At 41.8% G+C, this 27,179-nt stretch overlaps 1 protein-coding gene across 7 annotated transcripts in view; it reads right to left on the bottom strand.

Moving 5' to 3' along the window:
• Window positions 1–27,179, bottom strand: part of ASAP1 (ArfGAP with SH3 domain, ankyrin repeat and PH domain 1) — a 558,081-nt gene that overhangs the window by 143,297 nt on the left and 387,605 nt on the right. For all 7 annotated transcript variants that reach the window (XM_033933030.1, XM_033933029.1, XM_033933028.1 and 4 more), the window contains 2 exons: window positions 25,305–25,491; window positions 12,781–12,866 (listed from right to left, as the gene is read on the bottom strand). In XM_033933030.1, the coding sequence (XP_033788921.1) occupies window positions 12,781–12,866; window positions 25,305–25,491 (273 nt within the window). The remainder of the gene's footprint in view (window positions 1–12,780; window positions 12,867–25,304; window positions 25,492–27,179) is intronic.

Here is a 27,179-nt window from a genome sequence, read left to right as displayed (position 1 = left end):
AAAGCACACTGTACACAGAGAAAATGTTAATCATCATTCCTATTCCAGGGTTTTTCAAAGAGGTCTAATCATCATTCCTATTCCAGGGTTTTTCAAAGAGGTCAAGGCAGATGACTCTATGCACTGTCATCTCACTAACAACCATACAAAAACAGACAAATACCCCCCTCCCTTTTTACTAAACCACGATAGCAGTTTTTAGCGCAGGGAGCTGCGCTGAATGCCCAGCGCTGCTCTCAACGCTCATAGGCTCCCTGCGCTAAAAATCTCTATTGCGGTTTAGTAAAAAGGGACCATAGTGTAAAATATAGACAGCAGATATAAATTCAGATACATTTTGATCACTAAATTTAAAATAAAATCATTTTTCCTATCTTGTCTGGTGATTTCATGAGTCTCTGGTTGCACTTTCTTCTTCTGACTGTGCATCCAATCTTTCTTCCCTTCTTTTAGCCTGTATGCTTCCTCTCCTCCTGACCTCATTCCCCCCCCAACGTTTTCTTCCTCTCTCCCTGCCCTCTCTTTCTTTCTCTCTTCATGCCCCCTTTCTTTTTTTCTGTTTCTCTTCTTTCCTTCTGTCTCCCTGCCTGCCCTCTTCCTCCCTCCCTGCCCTCCCCCAAGCCACTGCCATCGGATAACAGGCCCCCAAAGCCGCCCGCCGCCGGCCAATTTCCTCTCCCCGACGTCAATTCTGCCGTCGGAGAGGAAGTTCCGCTGGCCAGAACTTCCTCTCCGACGGCAGAATTGACGTCGGGGAGAGGAAGGCTGATCGGCCCAAGATCGACCTATTGAGAGAAATGCTGCCGGGTCCTGCCTTTGGGGAAACAGAAAGTAGGCAGGACCTGGCAGCAAGAAGAGCAAATCGCAAGCTTCACTGACCTGTCTCCCGCTTTAGCCCGCGAACGGGGCTCTAACACGTGCGTGCCGGCTTCCCCCTCCCCCCCCCCCGACATAACTTCCGGTTTCAGAGGGAAGAGAAGGGAAGCCGGTACAAGCACACGTTAGCCCCTGGAGCATAAGTTCTCCAAGCCAGTTTTTTTTAAAATGTTGAGCAGCGGCGGCAGCAGCAGAATTCAGGAGCGGATGAGGACCGCCCAGCTAAAAGGCTCTAGGGAGAACACTGGTACGCCACCGACCTTCACCCTGCCCTGCCAGCACTCTGATTGGCTGGTGTTCTTCAAGAGGCAGGCCAGTCAGGAGGGGAAAAAAGAGAAGGGAAGAAGGGAACCCGCTCTGCGATCGACTGAGGTCGCCTGAGCGAGCGACCTGTCGATCGCGATCGATGTATTGGGCACCCCTGCTCTAGACTGACTACTCTCATATAGTTTAACAAACACTGGTATCAAATTTCAAAAGTGCTCAGAGAAACCGATGTAATTGTGAAACAAAGCCAAAGGCTCATGTTCTCAATCACTGCACTTTCTATGTTTACCACTCTTACATGTGCCAGTGCTTAATCAAAATCTTTTAAACTTATCTCAAAGTGAAGTTCAATATTACATCAGTTTCTCTGAGCACTTTTGAAATGTGATACTGCTGTTTGTTAAACTATATGTGAATAGTCTGTCTGGAGCTACCCATATGCACAGAGGCAGGTTGTTTTTATAGAATACTCATGCCTGTGCCTTTAAAAGGTAGGACTATGCCCTTGAACTACAAAGTTATGTAATTTTGTAGTTCCAAACAACTAAACTGTAAGCCATTTTTCTCATTTTGAGTTACTGCATTAAATAATTGGTTAAAAACTGACAATCTATTGTAGTGATGTTATATGCTTACAGTACTGGGTTTAAATTTCAGGAAAGATCAGAACACCAATGGCATTAGAAATCAGCATAATCTTTTATAATCTATGCAGCTTTTCATTTTTTAAAATTTTTTTTTAGGCTAAAAGTAAAGGTGAAATACATTTAACGGCTTTAATACAAGTAAGGCTGCGAATTACAGACCAGTAAGTCTCACATCAATAGTGTGTAAACTCATGGAAACTCTACTTAAAGGGAAATTAGACACGATATTGGATGAGGGGAATCTGAGGGATCCCTGTCAACATGGATTAACTAGGGGCAGGTCATGCCAATCCAATCTTATCAGCTTCTTTGACTGGGTGACAGGAAAGCTAGACACGGGAGAGTCTCTGGATATAGTGTACTTGGATTTCAGTAAAGCGTTTGACAGTGTCCCACACCGTAGACTGTTAAACAAGATGAAATCGATGGGGTTAGGTGAGAAACTAACGGCATGGGTCAATGATTGGCTGAGTGGAAGACTTCAGAGGGTGGTGGTCAATGGCACCCTCTCTAAGACATCGGAGGTGACTAGCGGAGTGCCGCAGGGCTCAGTCCTGGGACCATCCCTTTTTAACATATTCATAAGGGACTTGACCAGAGGGCTTCAGGGAAAAGTAGCGTTGTTTGCCGATGCCGCCAAACTGTGTAATATAGTAGGTAAAAGCGATCTCATAGATGGTATGGCGCAGGATCTGATCAAGTTGGAAAACTGGTCCTCGACATGGCAGCTGGGCTTCAATGCAAAGAAGTGTAAGGTGATGCATCTCGGCAGCAGAAATCCATGCAGAACATACACCTTGAATGGAGAAACACTAGCTACGACCTCAGAAGAACGGGACTTGGGAGTAATCATCAGTGCAGACATGAAGGCTGCCAAACAAGTAGAGAAGGCTTCATCCAAGGCAAGGCGGATGATGGGATGTATCAATAGAAGCTTCGTCAGCCGTAAACCTGAAGTCATAATGCCATTGTACAGAACCATGGTGAGACCTCATCTGGAGTACTGTGTGCAATTCTGGAGGCCACATTACCGTAAAGATGTACTTCGAGCTGAGTCAGTCCAGCGAATGGCCACTAGGATGGTCTCCGGACTCAAGGGTCTCTCATACGAGGAAAGACTGGGCAAGTTGCAGCTCTACTCTCTAGAGGAGCGCAGGGAGAGGGGTGACATGACTGAGACATTTAAGTACATCACAGGTCGTGTCGAGGTGGAAAACGACATATTCTTTCCTAAGGGACCTTCAGTCACAAGGGGGCACCCGCTCAAACTCAGAGGAGGGAGATTTGGTGACACCAGGAAGTATTTCTTTACAGAAAGGGTGGTGGATCACTGGAACAAACTACCGGTGCAGGTGATCAAGGCCACTAGCGTGCTCGACTTTAAGAATAAATGGGACATCCACATGGGATCTCTACGTGGGTCGAGCAGCACTCTGACTTAATGGGGTGGGACAGTAGAGTGGGCAGACTTGATGGGCTATAGCCCTTTTCTGCTGTCATCTTTCTATGTTTCTATCTCTTTTCCCACATAGTCTCCATGCAAAACGACACATTTGTCTATCATTCAACTAGATTCTGCATTCCTACAGAGAAATTTTTTGGCTGCACCACTTTGTCTTTTGCTCTCCAGGTTGCAGTGATGCACCCATGTCGCATTGCCGATGACAATTCTCTCCAGAATACTTGGATCATCTTCACATCATCTCAGGAACTGGGTTGCAACTTCCATACAGTTGCTTGTGCAGATCAGTAAGTTGTTTGGGAACCCATCGTGAGCAGACTTTCCTGTATCCCATGTCATCATGCATTGTGGTAAATGCAGACCCATAGCTGATATCTAAACTTGCAGCCAATTGAGACACCATTATGCATTGGTCTTCTCTAATCAAGGCATCCGCCCTGTCAATGTGCTCATGTGCATGATATCAATGGGTGACCAGAACAACCTTCATCGGTTTCATCTGTCCTTCCCACTTTAAACCTTTTATCCACTCATAAAGCTTTCGTTGATTCATGGTGATATGTACATACCGAGTCAATATCTGATGGTGACTTTCCATAGGTTTCACTCCCTATATACGTTGTTGTTCGATGGTACAATCTTGCTATGGAGAGTCCATATTTCTGACCTCAAGGCTGCTACATGACTAAAGGCTGAGCGCTGTATTGTGTGTGGACAAACTAACCAACGGGCAATGTATGAGTACATACGTTGCATTTTGCAAGCTATGTTCCAATTATCGTGTAATTAAACAATTGCCTTTAAATTTGATTTGCCCTCGTAAATGTTCAACTAACAGTAAACAATATCCCATAAGAACATAAGAATAGCCTTACTGGGTCAGACCAATGGTCACTAGTACTGTGACCACCACTGGGGTCCGCACGGGACTCCCCAGCACCTCTAGTGGTCACAAGAAAAATTGCACTAGCGTGTGACCCGGCCTGGAGTCACCCTGCAGGCCTGGATTGACACCCGAGACACCAAAACAACACAATCCTTCCAAAAGGTAATAAATGCAAATGCTTCACTTTTATTCTTGGAGTAAAGCATAAAAGTCAGGTAATTATAGGTCCAAGCAAATCAGGAAAGTTGATCACAAAATTTAAACAGTCCAAACTCAAAAGAAAAAAAACAAACAGTGCAATATAAAGTCCACACTGTTTTTCTTCCTCTTTCTTCTCCCCTGAAGATTGGGGCTCACCTCAGAGCTTAAATCAGCCTGATCCTGAGCAGGATATTTAGTTCAAAAAACAAAACAAAACACCATAGGGTTAAAGGCACTGTATACCCTATTCACAGTGCTTCAAGATGAAGCCTCTGGCAGCCATACAATTCACTGCCAGGCAATGGAGAGTGCCTCAGGTTTGCTTTAAATTAGCTAATAATAGCCTCAAAATGCCCTCCCAGGTAATAGCAAACCTCTCCCAAGATAACAGACACTATCAGCTTCCACAAAACCCAAATGCAAAACAGTAAAGAAAAACCAAAAAATCCTCAAAGGTTCAGCTTCCATAAAATAGTCTCTCAAACAATTCAAACTGAACAATACACTCACTGTTTCTTCAGATAGCAGTTGCAGCTGGTGGAAAAGCCAACCTCCATGGCTTCTTCATCAAGACTTATTCCCTCAGGCATGTTATCCAGCTCCATGGGGAGATCAGAAAAGGCTTCCTTCAGCACTTCCCCGGATTCCTGCACCTCCATAGGTGAGGCTGTGTCACCCTTGCTTGGCCCGAGGAGACTCTCAGGGAGAAAAGCCTAGCCTGCCTACTTGTTTGCTCTCAGCTGCTGGTTTATATATTCTAGGGCCACACCCTAACCTGGCTGACTCAGCAGGGAATAACTTAGCTCTAGGGCTCCTCCTGTGGTGACCTAGATATGGCTCTTCCAGGAGATCCTGGGAGATTTCAGGCTCCCCCTGGTGGTTAACCTGCAAATCACCCCTAGAACAATCCTTGTCCATTCCCTACCGGGTTTTCTTTTGTACTTTTACCCCTGGCCTAACTGGGACCTTGGCAGAGCCCGGGTCTGACTGGTCACAGTACCTGGCCAAAACCCAAAGAGTAGCAACATTCCAGGGCAAGTAAAGGCTTCCCCCATGTCTTAACAACAGACTAAGGCCTTTTCCTTCAGGAATTTGTCCAAATCTTTCTTAAAACCAGCTAAACTATTCGCTTTTACCACAACCTCTGGCAACGCATTGCAGAGCTTAACTATTCTGAGTGTAAAAATATTTCCTCCTATTGGTTTTAAAAGTATTTCCCTGCAGTTTCATCGAGTGTACCCTAGTTTTTGTAATTTTTGATGGTGTGAAAAATCAATCCATTTGTACCCGTTCTACTCCACTCATGATTTTGTAGACTTCAATCATATCTCCCAACAGCCTTTTCTTTTCCATGCCGAAGAGCCCTAAACTTTTAGTCTTTTCTCATACAAGAGGAGTTCCATACCCGTTATCATCTTGGTCAGTCTTCTTTGAACCTTTCTTTAGTGCCGCTATATCTTTCTTGAGATAAGGAGACCAGAATTGAATGCAATACTCCGGTGAGGTTGCACCATGGAGCGATACAGACATATATGTACAGACATATACAGGGGGTGTATTTGTCTATTTTTGTATTTTGTTACTGAGGTGACATTGCATAGAGTCATCTGCCGTGACCTCTTTGAAAAAACCCAGAATATGAATAATTAACATTTTCTCTGCCTTTCAGTGTGCTTTGTGTTTTTTTTTTAATTTTATTGTTGGTAGATCATTTTGACTTAGTCATTATAAAAGTAGCTCGCAAGCCCATAAAGTGTGGGCTTTTTAGTCTTGTTAACCATCCCTTATTCAATAATTCCTAGCATCTTGTTTGCTTTTTTGGCCACCACCGCACATTGGGCGGAAGGTTTCTTGTAGATGTGTCTAGTAGTCCTGAATGCTAGGGTTATACAGTACATCTGAACCTGCAAGTTGTTTGCAGAATGCTGTCAATTATCTTTGAACTCTGCCTCTTTCCTAGGAAGCTGCTCCTGCCCCCTCAGTTTGTACAAAAACAATCAAGCAGCACTGTAATGACAGACATAACTTGGAAGAAGGAAAAAGGGGGAAAATCCCCGACACTACAATTATGTTCTGTAACAAACATATCACTTAACATTATAACATTCAAGTAACTGATCAAAACAGATACCAGAACTATGGGCAGACTAGATGGGCCATTTGGCCTTTATCTGCAATCATGTTTCTATGTTTTTATGTGCAATCAGCACTAATATTATATAGAGCTTGTAGCTACTCACATGTCCCGCTATCAAGCAGAGACTTAGATCAGACTATTTTCTCGAATGTCTTTTTGTTAGTTTTTCAGCTTATCTGAGAGACAGAGGGGGGGGGGAGGATAAGTGAAGAGACAGTGAGGGGCAACTGAGTGAGTGCATTTGTAGGTCAGTAAGAGGAGTTTGAATTGTATTCGGAAATAGATGGGAAGCCAATGAAGTGACTTTAGGAGAGGGGTAACATGAGTATAGTGGCTCTCCCAAAATATAAGTTGTGCAGAAGAATTCTGGACAGATGGGAATGGAGCGAGATGGCTAAGCGGAAGGCTTGAGAGTAGCAAATTGCAGTACTCTATGCGTGAGGTGATGAGGGCATAGATAAGTGTTTTGGTAGTGTGCTCAGAGAGGAAGGGTCAGATTTTGGTAATATTATAGAAGAAGAAGTAGCAGGTTTTAATGATATGTTGTATCTGGGCAGTGAAGGGGAGAGAGGAGTCAAAGATGACCCTGAGATTACTAGCAGATAAAACAGGTAGGATGAGAGGGAAGAAGAAGTGGGTTTAGGCGGGAAGACACAGGAGAACCCAAACACCATTCACTTACCCTCCAATCAGAGACATCAAACGGAAAAAATTGTACGATGGCCTTCTAGACACACAGGCAGCAAAACTAGACTGCCAACTCTCCAATCTACTGATTGCAACCCCAGACTACAAAACTTTCAGAAAAGAAATAAAAACCCTGCTATTCAAGAAATCCATGAAGACTAACTAACACCGTATAAAACATTTCAATCCTCTAAAGCAACCCACTCTACTCCATAACACCTCTGGACATGTCCAGAAATCCTCTTCTGTAATCCGCCTTGAACCGCAAGGTAATGGTGGAATAAAAATCACTAATGTAATGTAATGTAATTTAAGATGAGCAGTTCTGTTTTAGCCATATTCAGTTTTAGATGGTGGAGAGACATCCAGGTGGCAATGTTGACAGGCAGGCTGAGACTCTGGTCTGGATTTTAGTAGAGATATTTGGTGCAGAGAGGTAGATCTAGGAGTCAGCATAGAGATGATACTGGAAGCCGTGGGAGGAGATCAGCGCTCCAAGTGAATAAGTGTAGATTGAGAAAAGGAGTGGTCCCAGGACAGAGCCTTGAAGTACACCAATCGATAGTGAGAAGGATGTGGAGGAGAAACTAGCATTGCATAAACTGAAGGTGTGATGGGAGAGAAAGGACCAAAACTAGGAGAGGGCAGAACCTTGGAATCCCAATGAGGACAGCTTATCAAAGGAGGCAGACAGATCGAGAAGGATGAGGATAGAGTAGAGGCCTTTGGATCTGGCCAAGAACAGGTCATTTAAACTTTAGTGAGGGCAGTTTCCGTGGAATGAAGTGGCAGAAAGCCTGACTGAAGAAGATCCAGAATAGCATGGGATGAGGGAAGTCCAGGCAATGGCGGTGAACAGCACGTTCAAGTAACTTGGAAAAAAGGGGAGGAGGGAGACAGGGTAATAGTTGTTTTTGTATTTTATAGGACCCAGACCATAGAAATTCTTCCAAGCATGGATCTTACTTCCCAACTTCCAAAGTTGCCTTCAAAGGTCACTCCAATTATGTTGTAATTTAAGTTTTGTTTTAATTGGATTCCATCTTTTTCTATAGAATGTTCCTTTCATTCTGTCACCATTTCTGTCATCACAACCTCTCCTGGGAGGGCATTCCAGGCATCCACCATCCTTTCTCTGAAAAAGTATTTCCTGACATTTCTTTTAAGTCTCCCACCCTACAACTTCAACTTATGATCTCTAGTTCTACTGCTTCCCCACCTCTGAAAAAGACTAGTTTAAACATTAATACATTTTAAGCATTGATCCTTGATGTACTCCATTGTTTTGACATTTCTAGGTGTTTGCTTTATTATCAAAATGCAAATTGAACCTAAAATTGCTAATTAGGAGTTCCACTATTTTGAAAATGCAAAGAGTGAGAATTTCAGGCAGTTTCATCAGTAGAACACTTTGTCATAGATTGCTGTGATGGCACGGAAACAAAGTTACTCACTTGTAGCAGGCAGATATTCTTACATGAGATGATGTCATCCACAGAGTTCGGTACAGACAGTGCAAAAGTGTACTATCACTTTAAAAAATCTCAAGCCTGCCCGTATCACACATGCGTGCTTTCCTGCCTGACGCCGGCTTGCAGGACCATCGGTTCAGTAACAAAGCTAAGACACTAATTAGGATAACACCTGCCACAGGTAAGTAACTTTGCTTGTTTGAGGACAAACTGGCAGCATATTCTCACATGTGAGACTCTTTAGCTGCCAGGATCATGACTCTGAGAAGAGGGTTATTGACAACTACGATGAGCCTAGTGAAACCAAAAGGGTTAGAGAGAAGTTTGTATCTTAAGTGGTGAATAAATTTTGTAGAATTGATTGGCCAAACCAGTATCTTGTCTGGAATGATTCTCCAAACAATAATGGAATGTGAAGGTATGCATTGAGGACCAGGTGGCTGCTTTACAGATGTCTTTAATGGGAGTGGAATGTAGATGAGCTACTGAAGTTCCCACTGCTCAAATTTTATGTGCATTGACATAGCTTTCAAGCATCAGCCCAGCCTGCAATGATCTGGGTACATCAGACTATGAAGGTAAGCTTCTGTGAGATCCAAGGATGTCAGAAACTCCTCCGGAACAATGGAAACTATGACCATACGCACCATTTCCATCCAAATTGCGGACCCACAAAGGGTGATTGGGTCTTCAGTCCTCCTTATCCTTGCTTTGGCACAAAGTATCAGGGCTATCTGCCTAAGCCCGATCCCTATTCCAGGAAGGGCTCTGCCACTCAGATGATCAAAAGTCGCTGCAAGGTAGCACGAACCTGCGATTCCCACTCGGGTTGACCTGCCGATGAATCCAGAAATGAATCCGGTGGCAGGCAAATGAAGTCTATTTTGTGACCCTAACGAATGATGTGCAGCACCCATTGATCCAAGGATATTCAAGCTGACTCTTGGTAAAACTGAGAGAGCAAACCCCCGACCTGATGGAGTTCCACCAGACTTCTGGCGTCATTGTGACTTTTTAAGTACCACTCTGGGACGAGATCCTGACAATAGTGAACGTCTGGAATTCGATGGGCAGAATCCCTGGGAATATCTTTGGGCCGAAGAGCCCGAGGGATCCAGACATAATCTGTGGGAGGGACGAAAAGAATTGTGATTCCCTCCCAAAGCACACCGAGACTTAGGATGGTGATCCGAAAAACTGGTCATGAGGTCATCCTGACCTCTATCAAAAAGCATCTGACCCTTGAAGGAGTTTAGGATTTTAAAATTTTTTTTGTATTAAGGTCCATTCTACGAGCCTGGGAGTCTTTAAGCATCATACCTTGATCTCTAAGGTGGGTTGTTTACACAGTAACCTGCACCACTGCAAAATCCACTTTTGGCTGCTCAAAAGGCTGTTGAAATTCAGGAGCCATAGAATTATTTGCTTTAGGCAGCCTGAAAGAACTCTCGGGGTTATCCCATTGCTCTGCAATTAGGCCCATGAACGCCGGATGTGCCAGAAAAAAAGGAGGTCAGAGTATTAGAGCGGCGCATGATCTAACACTGCGATTCAGATGGCTGGAATGCCAAATTGAGCTCTTTTATGGCATCTGTGATGAGATTGTGGACAGAAACATATTTAAAGAGCCTGTGAATGGAAGATCACCACCCAGATCCAGACTCTTTGAGACAACATAGAAAGATGACGGCAGAAAAGGGCTACAGCCCATCAAGTCTGCCCACTCTACTGACCCACCCCATTAAGTCTGAGTGCTGATGACTTAGTTCCTTAGCTCGACCCTCGTAGGGATCCCACTGGATGTCCCATCTATTCTTAAAGTCGAGCACGCTGGTGGCCTTGATCACCTGCACCAGAAGTTTGTTCCAATGATCCACCACCCTTTCTGTGAAGAAGTACTTCCTGGTGTCACCACTAAATTTCCCTCCTTTGAGTTTAAGCGGGTGCCCCCTTGTGACCGAGGGTCCCTTGGGAACGAATATGTCATTTTCCACCTCGACACGACCTGTGACGTATTTAAATGTCTCAATCATGTCACCCCTTTCCCTGCGCTCCTCTAGAGTATAGAGCTGCAATTTGCCCAGTCTTTCTTCGTATGAGAGACCCTTGAGTCCGGAGACCATTCTAGTGGCCATCCGCTGGACCGACTCGGCTCGAAGCACATCTTTACGGTAATGTGGCCTCCAGAATTACACACAGTAATCCAGATGAGGTCTCACCATGGTTCTGTAAAGTGGCATTATGACTTCAGGTTTGCGGCTGACGAAGCTTCTCTTGATACATCCCATCATTTGCCTTGCCTTGGATGAGGCCTTCTCTACTTGTTTGGCAGCCTTCATGTCTACACTGATGATTACTCCCAAGTCTCGTTCTTCTGAAGTCCTAGCTAGTGCTTCTCCATTCAAGGTGTATGTTCTGCATGGATTTCTGCTGCCGAGATGCATGACCTTACACTTCTTAGCGTTGAAGCCCAGCTGCCATGTCGAGGACCAGTTTTCCAACGTGATCAGATCCTGCGTCATACTATCCTTGAGATTGCTTTCACTTACTATATTACACAGTTTGGAGTCGTCGGCGAACAGTGCTACTTTTCCCTGAAGCCCCCGGGTCAAGTCCCTTATGAATATGTTGAAAAGGGATGGTCCCAGGACTGATCCCTACGGCACTCCGCTAGTCACCTCCTGACCTCATTGACTTGATGAGGGTATCCGCATCATCTAGGATGGAAGTAGTGTCAGGGATAGGAATAGTATGTGTGTGCAAGCTAAGGCAATCTGGATATGTGGTAGCTGGCATAGAGGAGTCCCACAAAGGGACATCCGGCAATGTAGCAACTTGCTTTTCAGCAAGAGACATGTTCACCTGCTGCATCAAAAGAGCTGAGTTTGTAGAATACGCTCTCCACAAGAGTTGCACAAATGTGGGAGAAAAGGCACATGCTAGGGCAGTGGCCAGGTCTCACTGAGCCATTGGCACTGTTTGGAAAGAATCCCCCAACTCAATGCACAGGCGCTTGGCACCATCATCCGAAATGGACATTTGGTAGGATTTTCTACCCAGAGCCCAGATCCATGCTTGCTCCACAGCCCTCAAGGACCCAGAGGAAGTGAAGCCTGAAGCTCTAGGTCCCTCACCCATGAAGCTGTGGAACGTGTTATATGGACACTCCTGCGCCAGCAATTCAGCCATAATCTAAACATGTAGTCAACAGATTAGGGGTTGAAGAGTCCATCTCTACTGATTTTAAACAAAATCAAGGGGTTTTGGGGCAGAATTTAAACTCTGAAAAAAAAGAATTAATAAAAATCCAAGATGGCCACCACCAGCAAATTTATACCAAAAAGGGCAAAAAGTTAAGAAATTTCAAATTAAAAAAATAGTGATTTGGGGTCTGGGGAGGTGGGATACCTGAACTCTACCCTCAGAAAATCTTACAAATCGGTTTTACAGAACACCCCCAGTCTACTGCAGGAAATAATAGAGGTGTACTCACAGTCATTGAAGTGCCTTGCTTATCAGCTCTTTTTACTGCAGCTGAATGGAGGAAAAGGAAAAGGATTTTCTGCCTCAGAAAAGTTCCAAAAGGACCAAACCAAGATCTCTGGACTGACAGTCAGAAAGACCCTGACTGAGACCTCTGCCTCCTCAGAACCTCTCCACATGATTGGGGGTGGGAAATGTAGCCTGCGCCCTGATACCCCGAGGGTGCCACAGAGCAAGCTGGCTCCACACGACCACCACGGGTACTCTATGAAGCAACAGTCTGGCTCTGCGGAACTGTTTCCTTTCCTCCAGCAGAAGACTACCGTAAGGAGTCATACAGTACAAAAGCCACCGAAAACGAACTTGAAATTGAAAAAAAATAAGAAAAATATGCAGAGCAGATCGGAAAAACTTCTGCATGGATTGCTTGCAGAAATTGAAATTGTAGGTGGCTGTCTCTCTCAGTAGTAGGAGGAGCACATGGTGAGAAAATTATTGGTTTTCTGCAAGTACTGGCTCACGATTATGGATTGGATTGACCCAATAAATAAATGAATTCTATATAAAAATGCAATGCTCCGTGCACCCACAAGTACTATGAACTGTAATAAGGTACAAGTGTTAACACCTTTCTGGTATGAAATTCTGAAAAGAAAGCATACCAATTTTGTGCAAGAAAGTCAACCAGATGGAGGGAGATTTGATCAGCAGTCCGAACTGTGAAATGAAGTGCTGTTTCACCTGGTTCCTAGAAAGAAATCAGACAAATTACAAATAATTCAAGAATAAGGAAAGCTCTTATTTTAAAAAATGCAAATTTAGGAGAAAACACAACTGAATATTAAAAGAAAGCTCAATTACAAATAAATTATTCAGCTAATTCTTAAATCCCAATTTAGTTGATTTAGCAATATACATCTACGATTCAGAAGGCAAGCTAGCTCCCAGATGGATGGACCCCAAGCCCAAACAGGGTAGCACAGAGCTTGCTGGCTCCACAGCAATTTAATTGATTTACCAATATACAATTTAATTGATTTACCAATATACATCTATGATTCATCTCTAAAAGTGGGATGGGATAGCACATATAATTTTAATACAAATGAAGAAAATGTCAAATTTAGAGAAAACTCTGAAACAGACTAAAAAAAAAAAATCTTCTGTATGCTGGACACCAATAGAGGGACAATTTCAGTTATGAAAGAGATTCATCTTCATTTTCTTCAAAGTTAGAAAAACTTTACACTTCAAGAAACTATCCATAAATACTTTTGCATGTATGTTTTGAATTATTATTGTGCACTATCAAAAGATTTGTTTAGCCAATAATGTTTCCACCCTTGAGTTGTAGTCTTAAATATTAAGACAAGGGGACTTAGGTTTTTTTCCTTCCCCTTGAAATTTGGGGGGGGGGGGGGTGGTTGACTGGATTTAAAGCATTTCATATTAAAGGGTAAAAAGTCATGGATTTGATATACAGAGCCTGTTTTACAAAGCCATGCTAGCGGCTGCTGCGCAGAAATGGCCCTGAAGTCCATAAAGATTTAAAGGTCTTCGGGGCTGTTGCCACGCAGCAGCCACTAGTGTGGCTTTGTAAAACAGGACCCCAGTCTTTCTGTGGTACAAAAGAGTTATGGATTTGATATACTGCATTCTTAATTATTATGATATGCAGATACATTTATGGAGGGTTTTTTTGTTGGTAAGACTTGGTTTACAGTACTTCACTTCATTCTTTCTTTCTTTCATACTATTAGATTTGATAGTTGACAGAAGACAAACTATGATTAGGGAGGAGGAATTTTCTTTCAGCAATTCATCCTCCAGAAACAGCAGCTGAAGAGCTTTTTAGATTTCTCTTAGGCTTCCACGGCTGATGTCATGATTGTTACTGATGTCCGAGTCTCGCCACTTTTTAGATGTTCATTAGGTTTTCTAGTTCTGCATTATTTATTTGCTGAAGTGGTACATGGCCCATAGTTCTCTCTCCCTTCCCACCTTCAGGGAGTAGCCTAACAGTTAATGCAAAGGGCTAAGATCCTAGGGAACCAAGTTTGATTTCCAATGTAGCTCCTTGTGACCCTGGGGAAGTCACTTAAATCTATTGTTCCAGAACAAAAATCTTAGATTGTAAGCCCATGAGGGACAGTGAAAATGCCTGCACATAAAGCAGTTACTTACCGTAACAGGTGTTATCTGGGGACAGCAGGCAGATATTCTCACATGTGGGTGACATCATCCACAGAGCCCGCTACCGACAGTGCAAAAGTGTACTATCACTTTAAGCTTTTGAAGCTTCTAGACTGCCCGCACCACGCATGCGCGACTGTCTTCCCGCCCAATGTTGGCTTGCGGTTCCTCAGATTTGTAAACAAGCTAAGAAGCCAACCTGGGGAGGTGGGAGGGATGTACGAATATCTGCCTGCTGTCTCCAGATAACACCCGTTATGGTAAGTAACTGTGCTTTATCCTTGGACAAACAGGCAGCATATTCTCACATGTGGGACTCCCTAGCTTTCTGAAGTGGGATGGAGGGAATGTTGGTAATTAAGAGGAAAATAAATTCTGTAGTACTGCTTGGCTGAACTTTCCATCTTGTCTGGAAAAAATTTCCAGGTACATTAGATAGATTGTGAGCCCACCGGGACAGATAGGGAAAATGCTTGAGTACCTGATTGTAAACCACTTAGATAACCAGAATACAACAGCCCATGCAATGATAACCTTGATAGGTGGTATATAAATTTCTAAAATAAATAAATAAAAGGAGTTTTGGAGTATTAAAGTCCCTTCATAAACCGAGCAACAATTGGATGAGTGGTGAGAAGTTTATTATTAAAAGGAAAATGGAAAGCACTAATAGCACTAAGGTGCACTCGAACTGAAGTTTCAAGTTTCAAGTTTAATAAATTTTGATTATACGCAATATCCAGTACTTCAATGCATATTACATAATTATAATATACAATATAAACCGGGGATGACAGATACAAATAAGACATAGTTATACAGACTAAAGTTGTTTTCAGTCCAGAATTATATACGGTAGTCTAAGATGGAAGAAATCGACGACGTGGACAAATCCAGATGGTGAAGAGGACACCACGCAGTAAAGCAAGTCTACTTAAAGTCGATAACATTGCTGAGTAGAAGGCTTCCTGGAAGCAGCTATAATAGTTTGCACCGATTCAGAAAGGTTAAAGCCTGATGGATTTAGGTGCAGAGATACCAAGCTGTGAGGTGTAAGGAGTGCAAGAAAGAGATCCGTGATTCTGAGTGAGTAGAGATGAAAAGATCTACAAGGGTATTGGATTTATGGTACTCAGCTGAAGTAGAAGGGAAAACCACGCTTGGCTGGGCCACTGAGGAGCTATTAGGATCATGGTGGCTGATTGTTTGAGTTTGACTAATGTCTTGAAGATGAGAAGGATTGGTGTAAAGGCAAACAAGAACTTGGGCATCCAATCCAGAAGAAATGCATCCTTTTCCAGATGATGATGAGAGTACTATCCGGAGCAGAATTGTGGCAACTTGTGTTTGTGGAGAGACACAAAACAGGTTTTTCTGAGCAATCCCCCAAAGAGTAACAAGTAATGCAGAATTCTGAGCTGAGAGTTCATTCGTGTTGTTGAGGATATCTGTTCCCAACCCTGTCCTGGAGGAACACCAGGCCAATTGGGTTTTCAGGCTAGCCCTAATGAATATGCATGAAGCAAATTTGCATGCCTATCACTTCCATCATATGCAAATCTCTCTCATGCATATTCATTAGGGCTAGCCTGAAAACCCGATTGGCCTGGTGTTCCTCCAGGACAGGGTTGGGAATCACTGATCTAGAGCATTCTGCTTTCCTTGTACGTATATGACTTTGAGAAATAAGTTTGGAGAACTTGCCCAATTCCAAATGTACTTGGCTTCCTGACACAGAGGAAGAGATCTTGTTCCTCCCTGTTTGTTGATGTAGTACATTGCTATCTGACTGTATGTGAATCATGGGAACTTGGTTGTAGAGATGATCCTGAAATGTTTTGAGTGCATTACAGATTGCTCCGAGTTCTAGCAGGTTGATGTGAAGGTTCTTCTCCTGAGAAGACCACATCCCTTAAGTTTGAGACCATCCAGGTAAGCTCCCCAGGCATACATGGATGCATCTGTCGTGAGAACTTTCTGATGAGAAGGTATGTGAAAAAGCAGGCCTTTGGAAAGATCAGTCGAGTCCCGCTACCACTGGAGAGATTGACGGAGAGGCGACATTGATTCCCCTGGGATAAGGAATCCGTTGCTTGGCACCATTGAGAAGTTAGCATCCACTGAGTTGATCTTAGGAGAAGACAAGTGAAGGGAGTTACATGAACTGTGGATGCCATATGACCCAAGAGTCGCATCATTTATCTTGCTAAAATGATTTGTAGATTGGTCACTTAACTGCAAAGTTGAAGTAAGATGTCTTTTCTTTGTTGATAAATCACTGTCGCTCTATTATTTGGCTATCATATATATTATCTTCATACCATATGTAAGTTATATTATAATGCACAGCTTAAGGCAATTGATAGATCTTCAGGAATCGTCAGAGTACCAGCCAGGTAATATAACCTTTGCTGGAGCATTCGTCATTGATTCTGTTTTTATGCATATAATCTTATATTTATGAGTTTTTAAGCTATTAACCAAAGCGAAGTAAACAATTTTCTTCTTAGTATTAAAGGCTACTTAACTTTGCAACTGCACCTCCTCTGACGTGTATCACGTTTCAACTACTTTCTTCAAGGAATGAGGTGAAAAAAGCAATGCAAAATTAAAAAAATAGAATTACAACAGTGCTCGATTGCCCCAGCAAAGGTTATATTACCTGGCTGGTACTCTGACGATTCCTGAAGATCTATCAATTGCATTAAGCTGTGCATTATAATATAACTTTTCTTTGTTGAGGCAGGAAAGATCTTAGGAGAATGGTGTTGAGTTCAGATCCTATGAACTCTAACACCTGAGTTGGTTGAAGATGAGATTTTGGAAAATTTATTTTGAATCCCAAGATCCGGAGGAAAGCTACTGTCTTTTGTGTTGCTGAGAGCACTAGTTGTGGTAAGGTAGCTTTTATTAACCAATCATCCAGATAAGGGAATACTTGAAGACCATAGGAATGTAAGGTCACTGCTACTACCACTAGGCACTTCGTGAAAACCCTTGTTGACAAAGCGAGGCCGAATGGTAGAACTTTATATTGGAAATGTTGATGAGCTACCCGAAAGCGTAGAAACTTTCTGTAGTTGGGATGTATTGAGATGTGTGTGTAGGCTTCTGAGGTCTAGAGAGCACAGCCAATTGTTCCTTTCTAGAAGTGGGTATATAGAAAAATCTCCTGCAGCTGTTGTGGGATAATTGGCACTGGTACCGTTGGCTCAATAGCTGGTACTATCGGCTGATGAGCCGATGTGGAGGTCGATGAGGGGTGAATGACCTCGATGAGGATGCCCTCCCCATACACGACACTGCCTTCATCGAGGGAGATCATTGGCATCGGTGTTTGGCAAGCATCAAGGTGCTCAATGCTGAAGATGCTTGCGACGCTGATGGGGTAAGTGGAAGGTTTCTTAGCCTGTGTGCCCAATGTAGGAATGGATACTGGTACCTTTTTTAGTACCGATGGCATCGGTGAATCTCCAGAAGCTGTCGTCGGTCCAAAAAACTTCTCTTGTTGAAGCTTTCGAGTCTTGAGGGAGCATTTCTGAAGGGTAGAACAACAAATACAAGCATCCACTTGGTGGTCTGGGCCCAGAAACTGAATGCATCAGTTATGGGGATCAGTGACCGAGATAAACCATTGGCAATGTGAACTCTTTTTAAATCCACTCGTTGGCTTCAACATGAATGGAAAAATTTGCGCAGCGAGGTCAAAGGAGTCAATTTTTGACAGAACACAAAAGGCCCACAGGCTGTTAAGGAAAAAGAAAAGAAAAATAGAAGATTAAAAAAAAAAAATGTTTTTAAGAATAAGTAGAAACAAATGAAAATAAAATTTAGATCAACGGTCAAAAAACAAGCGACAAAAAAAATGTTCGAGGGGATGGCAATGCAGTCAAAGTCTATCCAAACTTCACTCTGTGGAGAACGAAAAACTGAGGAACTGTGAGCTGACGTCAGACAGGAAGGCAGTTGCACATGTGCGATGCGGGCAGTCTAGAAGCTTCAAAAGCTTAAAGTGATCATGCACTTTTGCACTGTCCTTACTGGGTTCCATGGATTGTATCATTAATAGTGGCTGGGTCATTTCCAAATGAGATAGGCCAGATTTTAATCAACCCTATTATAAAAGATTCAAAAGAAACTATAACTAATACATCCATTTTCAGACCAGTCGCTTCAATTCCCCTATTTACAAAAGTGATTGAAGGTTTAGTAAATGTGCATTTAGTGAATTATTTAGATAAATTTGAAATTTTACATAATTTTCAATCTGGCTTCCATTCAGGATATAGCACTGAAAAAAAAGACCACATCAGCCTCTATTACAAAAAATTACACTGGCTACCAATGGAGGCGTGAATACTGTTCAAATTCGCATGCATCTGTTACAAACAAGTCTGGGGCCTAGCACCTTCCTACCTGCAAACACACTTCACTCTGCACAACCCCACACGTACAACCAGAAACAAAAACATCTTTGCATACTCAAAAATCACAGGCTGCAAATACAAATCCTTCCTAGACAGAACCTTCATGTTCCAAGCAAACAGACAGCAATCCTGGCTGGGAAACCACATAAATAAAGCCAGACAGACCTATAACACATTCCGAAAATCAATTAAAACCGCTTTATTTGACAAATTCCTTGCCTAATCAGATGACCTCTCTCAGATATTCTTTCCCCTTATAACCCCAATGTGTTATGTAATTTCTTTCTCTCATGTATTCCTTCCCTATGCTTCCCTAATTATTATGTAACTTCCTTCTTCTTACATTGTGTAATTCGCTGATTGTCCAGCCTTCTTTCTATGTGAACCACTTAGAAGTCAGTTTGACTATGGTGGTATAGAAAAATAAAGTTATTATTATTATTATTATTAATAAATAGTTATAGCTTCAATAGTAACCTATTCATAACCTATTCAAATCGGGTTCAAGTGCAATTATTCTACAACTGGATTTGAGTTGTGCTTTTGACTTAGTTGACCATGATATACTACTAGCATGTTTGAATTTCATCGGAATTTCAGGTAGGGTGTGGTATTGGTTTCAAGGGTTTTTTGAATAATAGGTCTTACCAGGTAGTCAGTGCTGGTAAATGAAAGTGGAGTCCCTCAGGGATCACTTCTTGTTTGAATCTTCTTGTTTCTCCATTTCTTACTTACTATCAATTTTGAAAAGATCTTAAAACCCATTTATTTAAACAATATAATATACATTATTGATTTTCATATTATCATGTAGTTATAATGTACTTTTTATCTGCACTTATTTTAGTTGATATCATGTTATCCTTATTCATTAGTTTTGATGCTTGTATTAGTTACTCTGATTTTATTATGCTACCCACATGTGATAATATGCTGCCTGCTTATCCAAGGATAATATATGTAAACCACTTAGGTTATACCACAGAATGGCAGTACGAGAAACCATGACCCTGTAAATTGGTTATCCTTAGGAGCTTTGAGTGAAGATGCACTTTTCTTAGAAATGCTTTTAGGGTGATAGTTCTTTTTCATCCGTTTCCTAAACTCTATTCTCAAAACTGATGCAATTACAACCCTCATTCACTCACTGGTCATTTTTCTCTTAGATTACTGTAACTCTCTATATAACAGAATCACTCAAAAAGAATTACATCGTCTGCAGCTCATTCAAAATAGAACAATTAAACTTATTTATAAAGTAGGAAAATATGATCACGTCACTCCTCTTCTGCGAGAAGCTCACTGGCTACCCATTACGCACTGTATCACCTATAAAACATTAATGCTGGTCTTCAAAATCAAACTCTCGCATCTTCCATCTTTCCTCGATAAACTCATCATCCCTTTCTGCTCTTCCAGGACTCTTAGATCGGCCGATCAGAATCTACTAACCATATCTTCCATTAAAAAATTCTATTACACTAGGAAAACTAATTTCTCTGTTGTAGCTCCTACTTTATGGAATGCCATGCCACCCCAAATCCGTCTTGAAAATTCTCTTGACAAATTCAGGACTAAACTAAAAATGTTTTTATTCAAAGACGCATACCACACCATCTAAATATTTTCCTTCTCCAACAGCGAGCAAATTAAATACGAACCACTTTTAAGAAGCGATCCCCTCCCATGATGTTATCTCCTCCCCCATCGTCCCTCCCTTTTAAATTGTTTTCTTTATCGATGTATTTATCAACTTTCCTTTTCCCCTTATCCTCAAGCTCACATTTGTACTTGTAATTTGTCTAATTAATGTTTACACTTCCCCCCTCTTTTTATAATGATTTATTTTTAACCTTTCATTTTAACATTGTAAACCGGCCAAGTGTCCGTCGATGGTTGGTATATTAAAACTTAATAAACTTGAAACTAAGTCTTATAGGCAGAACACTGACCTTAAGTATGGATATGCACATTGAATTACGAGTCAATTACGAAAATGTTATGACAAGAATAATTTCAGAAGACTATTAAAAATGCAGTTATTTGTTAATGCATTTTTCTAGGAACTGATCTTTGCGATTGTTCTTTTGATGGGCACTTTACATGATTTTCTGATGATTATATGTTAATGTTTGTTTGCTTTTGTCTTATTGAATTATGTTTGTAATGATATGTAAACCATTTAGGTTTAAATGTATGTAAATTTTTTAAAATAAAAATAAATAAATAAACATAGCTCTATAACTATCTAATGCACCTCAGAGTTAAAGAAACAGTGAAAAAAGAAGGCAGATATAGATTATATGGCCTATCTATCTAGTCTGCCTAACTACATAAAAGGAAGAAAAACTCCACAAAAAATATCAGTGAAAACAAAACAAAAAAGCAGAGATGACCACGCAAGCTGGCAGCTGAACTTTATTTGAAGTTTAATACACGTCTGCTTTTTCTGTTTTTACTATTTAGTCTGCCTATCCATGCCATCTACTATCCCTTCCTCTCTCTCCACTGTATGAGGGAGTGCTGAAAAGTTCTCAGCCCAACTAACTTCATAAATTCCAAGCATTATTTTGCCACTGTAGCTGAAAGGAGTGTTATTTTATTTTGCAAAATGTCAATCTGCTGAATCTTAATACTATGTTTTGATATTGTTTCAGATCACTGATTGAACCATGTCAATGAAAAAGTGTGGAATTTTCAAGTATAGAATTCAGAGCCATTATGAAGTTTCTGTTCTTGCAGAAGAAAACTCCAAAGGAAATCCATGAATGTATGGTACAAAGATTGAGTGAAAAATGCCCATCATGTTCCAAAGTGAAGAAATGGTATGCAAACTTTCAGCATGGAGATTACGAGACCAAAGATGCAGCAAGGTCTGGGAGGCCTCAAATGGTGTCAGCTCCTGAAATTGTTGAGCATGTCCATGACCTAATTTTAGCAGATCAACGAATATCAGGTAAAACAATCTCTGAGACACGGTTATGAGGCGGAGCTTACCTAAGATGGCAACTGGAAGCTCGTACTGAGATGCCGTCGGAGTTTCTGGCAAAACCTTTCCTGATTTTAGCCTAAATGATGAAAAGAAAATCTAAGGTCCGTGTTTTCCCGGAGGAACCTAGCACGCCAGCTGGACCGATGGATGCCTGTGTCGAGCGAGGAACCTGAATGCAGGAACCGGAGGGAGCCTTGGCTGGGAGAGACATGCAGGCTGAGGTGTGTTATTTCTCCTTTGAGGGTGCCACCTTATCTCCAGAGGAGTGTAGTTCTCCGATTCATCCTGAGGTGACAGAGGGGAAGTTAGAGGTGGAACCGGCCCAGTTCTCTCTCTTACCCAACACAGAACAAGAAACGACTCTGGACAGGGGCTAGGGAAGCCTTCTTTGCAATCTGTGAAATTAAAGAAAGAGATGGAACAGGCTCCCAAAGTTTTCCTTAAGCCAAAAGGGACTGCTGCTGTGGCCACAGGTACTGTCGGCTCTGGAAGCGAGGTTGTACACATGCAAAGGCCTAAATTTTTCAATATGGAAACATTATGGGAGGCAATATCTAGTTTGCAACTCTCTCTGGGTTTTGGCAGAGAACTTGGATTTAAAGAATAAAGTATCATGTCTGGAAAACAAGGTGAATGGACACGAGACCAGATTAAAAGTGGTTGAGGCTCAGGCCTTAACTTGGGTTAAGGATAGTGGGAATCTTTATTTCAAATTAGAAATACTGGAGAATGTCACCAGGGGATGTAATCTTTGGATTATAAATATCCCAAAGCTATTTCCTGCCAGCACATGATATGTTTAAAAAATACCTAACTGAAATTTTGAATGTACCTGAATCTTCTTATCCACCTCTCTCAAAAATGTACTTCTTACCTAGGAGAATTACAGCTCAAAATTTAACTAGCAGAATTTATCTGCTGATGGTTAAGATTCATCTAATTTTCTAGAGAGGTCGGATAGTGAAGTTCAGGTTACTGCTACACTGCTGGTACAATTTGCTATTGATTCAGATAGGGAATGGATGCTTAAACTTTTTTTCAAATATAAAGATGTTCTCTTTATGTCAAATGTTGTAAGAATGTATTCTGACGTATCATGCTCCACACACAGAAGAAAACAGTTTCTCATTTTGAGACCTCAGGCAATGTAGCTGGGGGAATGTTTTTTATGAGCCACAGAAGTTGTCAAAATTTATTTCCGCCAAAGGGCAAAGTGTATCTGCTATGTGAGGTCTATTACTTCTAAATATTAGCTCAGTGAAGGTATGTTCAGGGGCCATCCAGCCACATCTTAATTTTCCTTTTATACAAGTTATTAGTTAACTATTTCAGTCTAATTGCAGTTTCGCCTCCTTTATTGTGGACTAACTATGCAAGCCGGTGTATTTATTTTCATTGTTAAAGTGTGAAGATATAGCTATGTATGAATGATAATAGTTGGAATTGTATTTTTTCTTTTTTTGACTAATAAGGTTATCAAATGTTAAATACATAAATAAAGAATAATGTCCCCCTAAACAATCTCTGAGACACTACAGATATCCAGGAAACATGTTGGTTGTATCATGGGCAGCTGGGTTTGCAGAAGCTGTCAGCCAAGTGGGTGCCCAAATATTTGAATGCTGATAAGAAACGACATTGAGTTGACACTTCCAAAGTTGATTTTGCAGCATTTTTAGTGAGCTGGTGCCAACTTTTTGGAACTAGTTACTGTTACTATGATCCTGAGACAAAACAACAGCTCATGCAATGGTGGCACTCGGGTTCTCCAAGGCCAAGGAAATTCAAGACCCAAAAAGTCAGCAGGAAAGATCATGGTCACAGTGTTTGGGATTAGGAAGGTGTTGTAATGACTGACTATCTTCCAAGGGGTCAAACAGTTAATGATGAATACTACTGTAATTTGCTGTACCGATTAAAGTAGGCATTGAAAGAAAAAAGGAGAGGGAAGTTATGGAAAGGAACTCTCTTTTTGCAAGATAATGTACCTGCTCACAAGGCTGGCAAAACAATGGATGTTTTGACGCAGTTGGGATTTCAGTGCCTAGACCATCCACCCTACTCACCAGATCTTGCTCCATTTGACTATTTTCTGTTTCCAAACCTTAAAAAGAGTTTGAAAGAGCGACAATTTTCAAGTGATTCGGAGGCGATTGTAGCAGTGGAGCAGTATTTCAGTGACCAGACATCAAGAGTATTTTTTGTAAGGGATACAGAAACTTCAGGCATGATGTGCCAAGTCTGTTGAACCTAGAGGTGAATATATGAAATAACTTGTAAGTTTCATGGTTCTACCTCATTCCCTTCTTGGTTGGGCTGAGAACATTTCAGCATCCCCTCATAATTGGTGGATTTGGTACTAGGCTTGTATTTATAACCGACACCATCTTGAACTGCTAGACTCAACTGGATGGAATTGAGGTGGACCAATCACTGGGTATGTTTTGAACACTAAGAATATTTAATGTGTTTTCCAGAGAACTGGTCTGCTTGAAACATGTTTGTGTTGGCAAGATTGATCAGTGACAAATGTGAGCAACTGAGGACTGGTAACTTTTTAGTGAAGCTGAGGGCTGCTAAACTGAAAGATTTTTCAAAGTAGTGCTTTTTGGTTATTTATGTGCATAGGTTTTATAACACTTTGAAAATAATTTTGGATGTACAGTGATACCTTGGAATCCGAACGCCCCAGTACTCGAACAACTTGAAATCCGAACAAAAAAGTCAAGCAAATTTTGCTCCAGAATCCAAACACTGCTTCGGAATCTGAATGCCCTGCACGTTGTTTGTGTGTGTTTGTGCCATGGAATCCGAATGCTACTTTGGAATCTGAACATGCTGCATGATGTTCGTGTGTGTTTGTGTGTACGTTTCTCCAGTGCTTGGGCCACCCATACGTCATTCAGTTCAATGTCAGAAGCTGTAGTGAAAGCATCTTGTGTGATGTTTGCCTTTGTGTAGTGTAGTGAGGAAAATACTGTACTGTATTATTATTATTTGTTAAAATTTTACCTTAAAATCCAGTGTATTTACTGTTAAAATTTGAGTTTGTGGGACCCAGGAATGGATTAATCCAGTTTCTATTATTTTAAATGGGAAAAAATTGTCTTGGAACTCGAACGGGGGGTTCTGGAACAGATTAAGTTCAGATTCCAAGGTATCACTGTACTTTTAAATAGCTTTCACTAAACTTAAAAGGACTGATGATCATACCTAATAGCATCTTTTATCACTTATTATGAAGGGTACTTGAATGAAGGGTCCAAAAATATTTTTATAAGGTTTACATCCTCTTTTACAAAGCTGCACTAGCGGCTGCGCTGCGCTAACGGCCCCGAAGCACATAGAGATTTAAAGGGCTTCGGGGCTGTTGCTGAGTGGCTTTGTAAAAGAAGCCGTTAGTGTTTGATATTCAGGTTTGGGTGATGGTTGATATTCATATTACATCTGAATCTGTGGAACTAAATAGACATATTTCCATGTGTCTTCACAACCCAGGTAGACTAGGCTATACAGTGGTAAAAATCACTCAGGGTGCAACAAAATTTTTAAAATATGAATATATTAATTGTACCTGTCCAGATTCTAACAGAGGTTCCAAAAGCTCTACTCCCTCTGAATAGACTTGAATTAGTGCAAATAAATCCCGAGATTTGATAGCCTCAAGTAGTTCATTCAATTTAGCTGCTGCAGAGGCACAAATCTTCTTAGAAAACTTATGGTCCACGTACTTAGCAGTTATATATTCCTTACGGACAGTCCTAGAAAAGAGAGCAGTAGTGTTTTAGATGAAAAAATGCCTATTTCACAACAAGTATGAGTATTTTTCAAAGATGACAATAAAATACTCCATTCAAAGAAAATTTTAGGTAAGTGGATTTGATGGCTTAGGAAATACAGGAAAGCAATTAATTATCATCTAATTAAAATAATCAATAATAGCCCACAAAGCTTCCTATAAATCAGATTAGTCATTCAAAAATTTTTATATAAATAAAATTCTCCCCTCCCCATGGTCTGCAATCTCTCCCACTCTTCTCTCTGTCCGTGATATAGCACCTCTCTCAATCTCAAACTGCCCTCCTCCTACTTTCAAACTCATACCTGAGGTCCCACGTGATTTTCCTTTTCCGGTGCACAACCCTCTCTAATCCAACTTCCCTCCCTTGTATCCCTCTCTGCCAAAAAAAATCCAGGAAATTGTGAAGACAAGTTGGAAGGTGGAATGTGAGGGTGGGGAGTCTGAAAATGAAGGAGAGGTGTTGGACTGGAGCTGAGGGAGTGTGAGAATGAGGGACAGATGAATGAGGGAGAGATGTTGGACTGGGGCTGGGGGAGTGTGAGAATGAGGGACAGGTATTATTACATCAGGAGGGCAAGGAGGGAGAGAGATTCGGAAGGGGCAATGAGGGATAAAAGTGCTGCACGGAGGCAAGGAGGGAGAGAGGTACTAGACTGGAAAGAACAGTTACTTACCAGGGACAGCAGGCAGATATTCTCACGTAAGGGTGATGTCATGACGGAACCACGGTACGGACCACTTTAAAAGTGCACCACCACTTTAAGACTTTAGAAAGTTTGCGATAGCTCGACCGCGCATGCGCGAGTGCCTTCCCGTCTGACGTAGGGCGCGCGGTCCCTCAGTTAAGATAAGCCAGCTAAGAAGCCAACCTGGGGAGGTGGGTGGGTTGTAAGAATATCTGCCTGCTGTCTCTGGATAACACCTGTTACGATAAGTAACTGTGCTTTATCCCAGGACAAGCAGGTAGCATATTCTCATGTATGAGTGACCTCCAAACTAACAGAAATGGGATGGTGGGAGTCTTGGCCTTTAGGAAAATAAATTTTGTAATACAGATTGGCCGAAGTGCCCATCCCATCTGGAGAATGACTCCAGACAGTAGTGAGAAGTGAAGGTATGAACTCAGGATCAAGTGGCAGCTTTACAGATTTCCTCAATAGGAGTAGATCTGAGGAAAGCAACAGAAGCTGCCATAGCTCTAATTTTGTGGGCTGTGACACGACTCTCCAGTGCCAGGCCAGTCTGAGCATAACAGAACGAGATGCAGGCAGCCAGCCAGTTGGAAATTGTTCTCTTGGAAACCGAATGCCCCAACTTGTTTGGATCAAACGAGATGAACAGTTGGGGAGAAGTTCGGTGAGACTTTGTCCGGTCAATGCAATAGGCCAAAGCCTGTTTACAGTCCAAAGTATGTAGAGCGGTTTCTCCCGCTTGAGAATGAGGCTTACAAAAAAACACTGGCAGAACAATCGATTGAGATGAAAATCAGTGACAACTTTTGGAAGAAACTTTGGATGCGTACATAGAACCACCTTATCATAATGAAAAACTGTGAACTACTGTTGCTTGAGACCACTGAGAAGCTAGGGTCCACTGAGGAGTGCGAAGATGTAGCCTTGCCAGCGGTGTCACATGGACAGTGGAAAC

This window comes from Geotrypetes seraphini, chromosome 2 (assembly GCF_902459505.1).
Source record: "Geotrypetes seraphini chromosome 2, aGeoSer1.1, whole genome shotgun sequence".
NCBI classification, from domain to species: Eukaryota; Metazoa; Chordata; class Amphibia; order Gymnophiona; family Dermophiidae; genus Geotrypetes; species Geotrypetes seraphini.
Note: the sequence above shows the minus strand (reverse complement) of the source record. Positions and strands in the feature narration are given on the sequence as shown.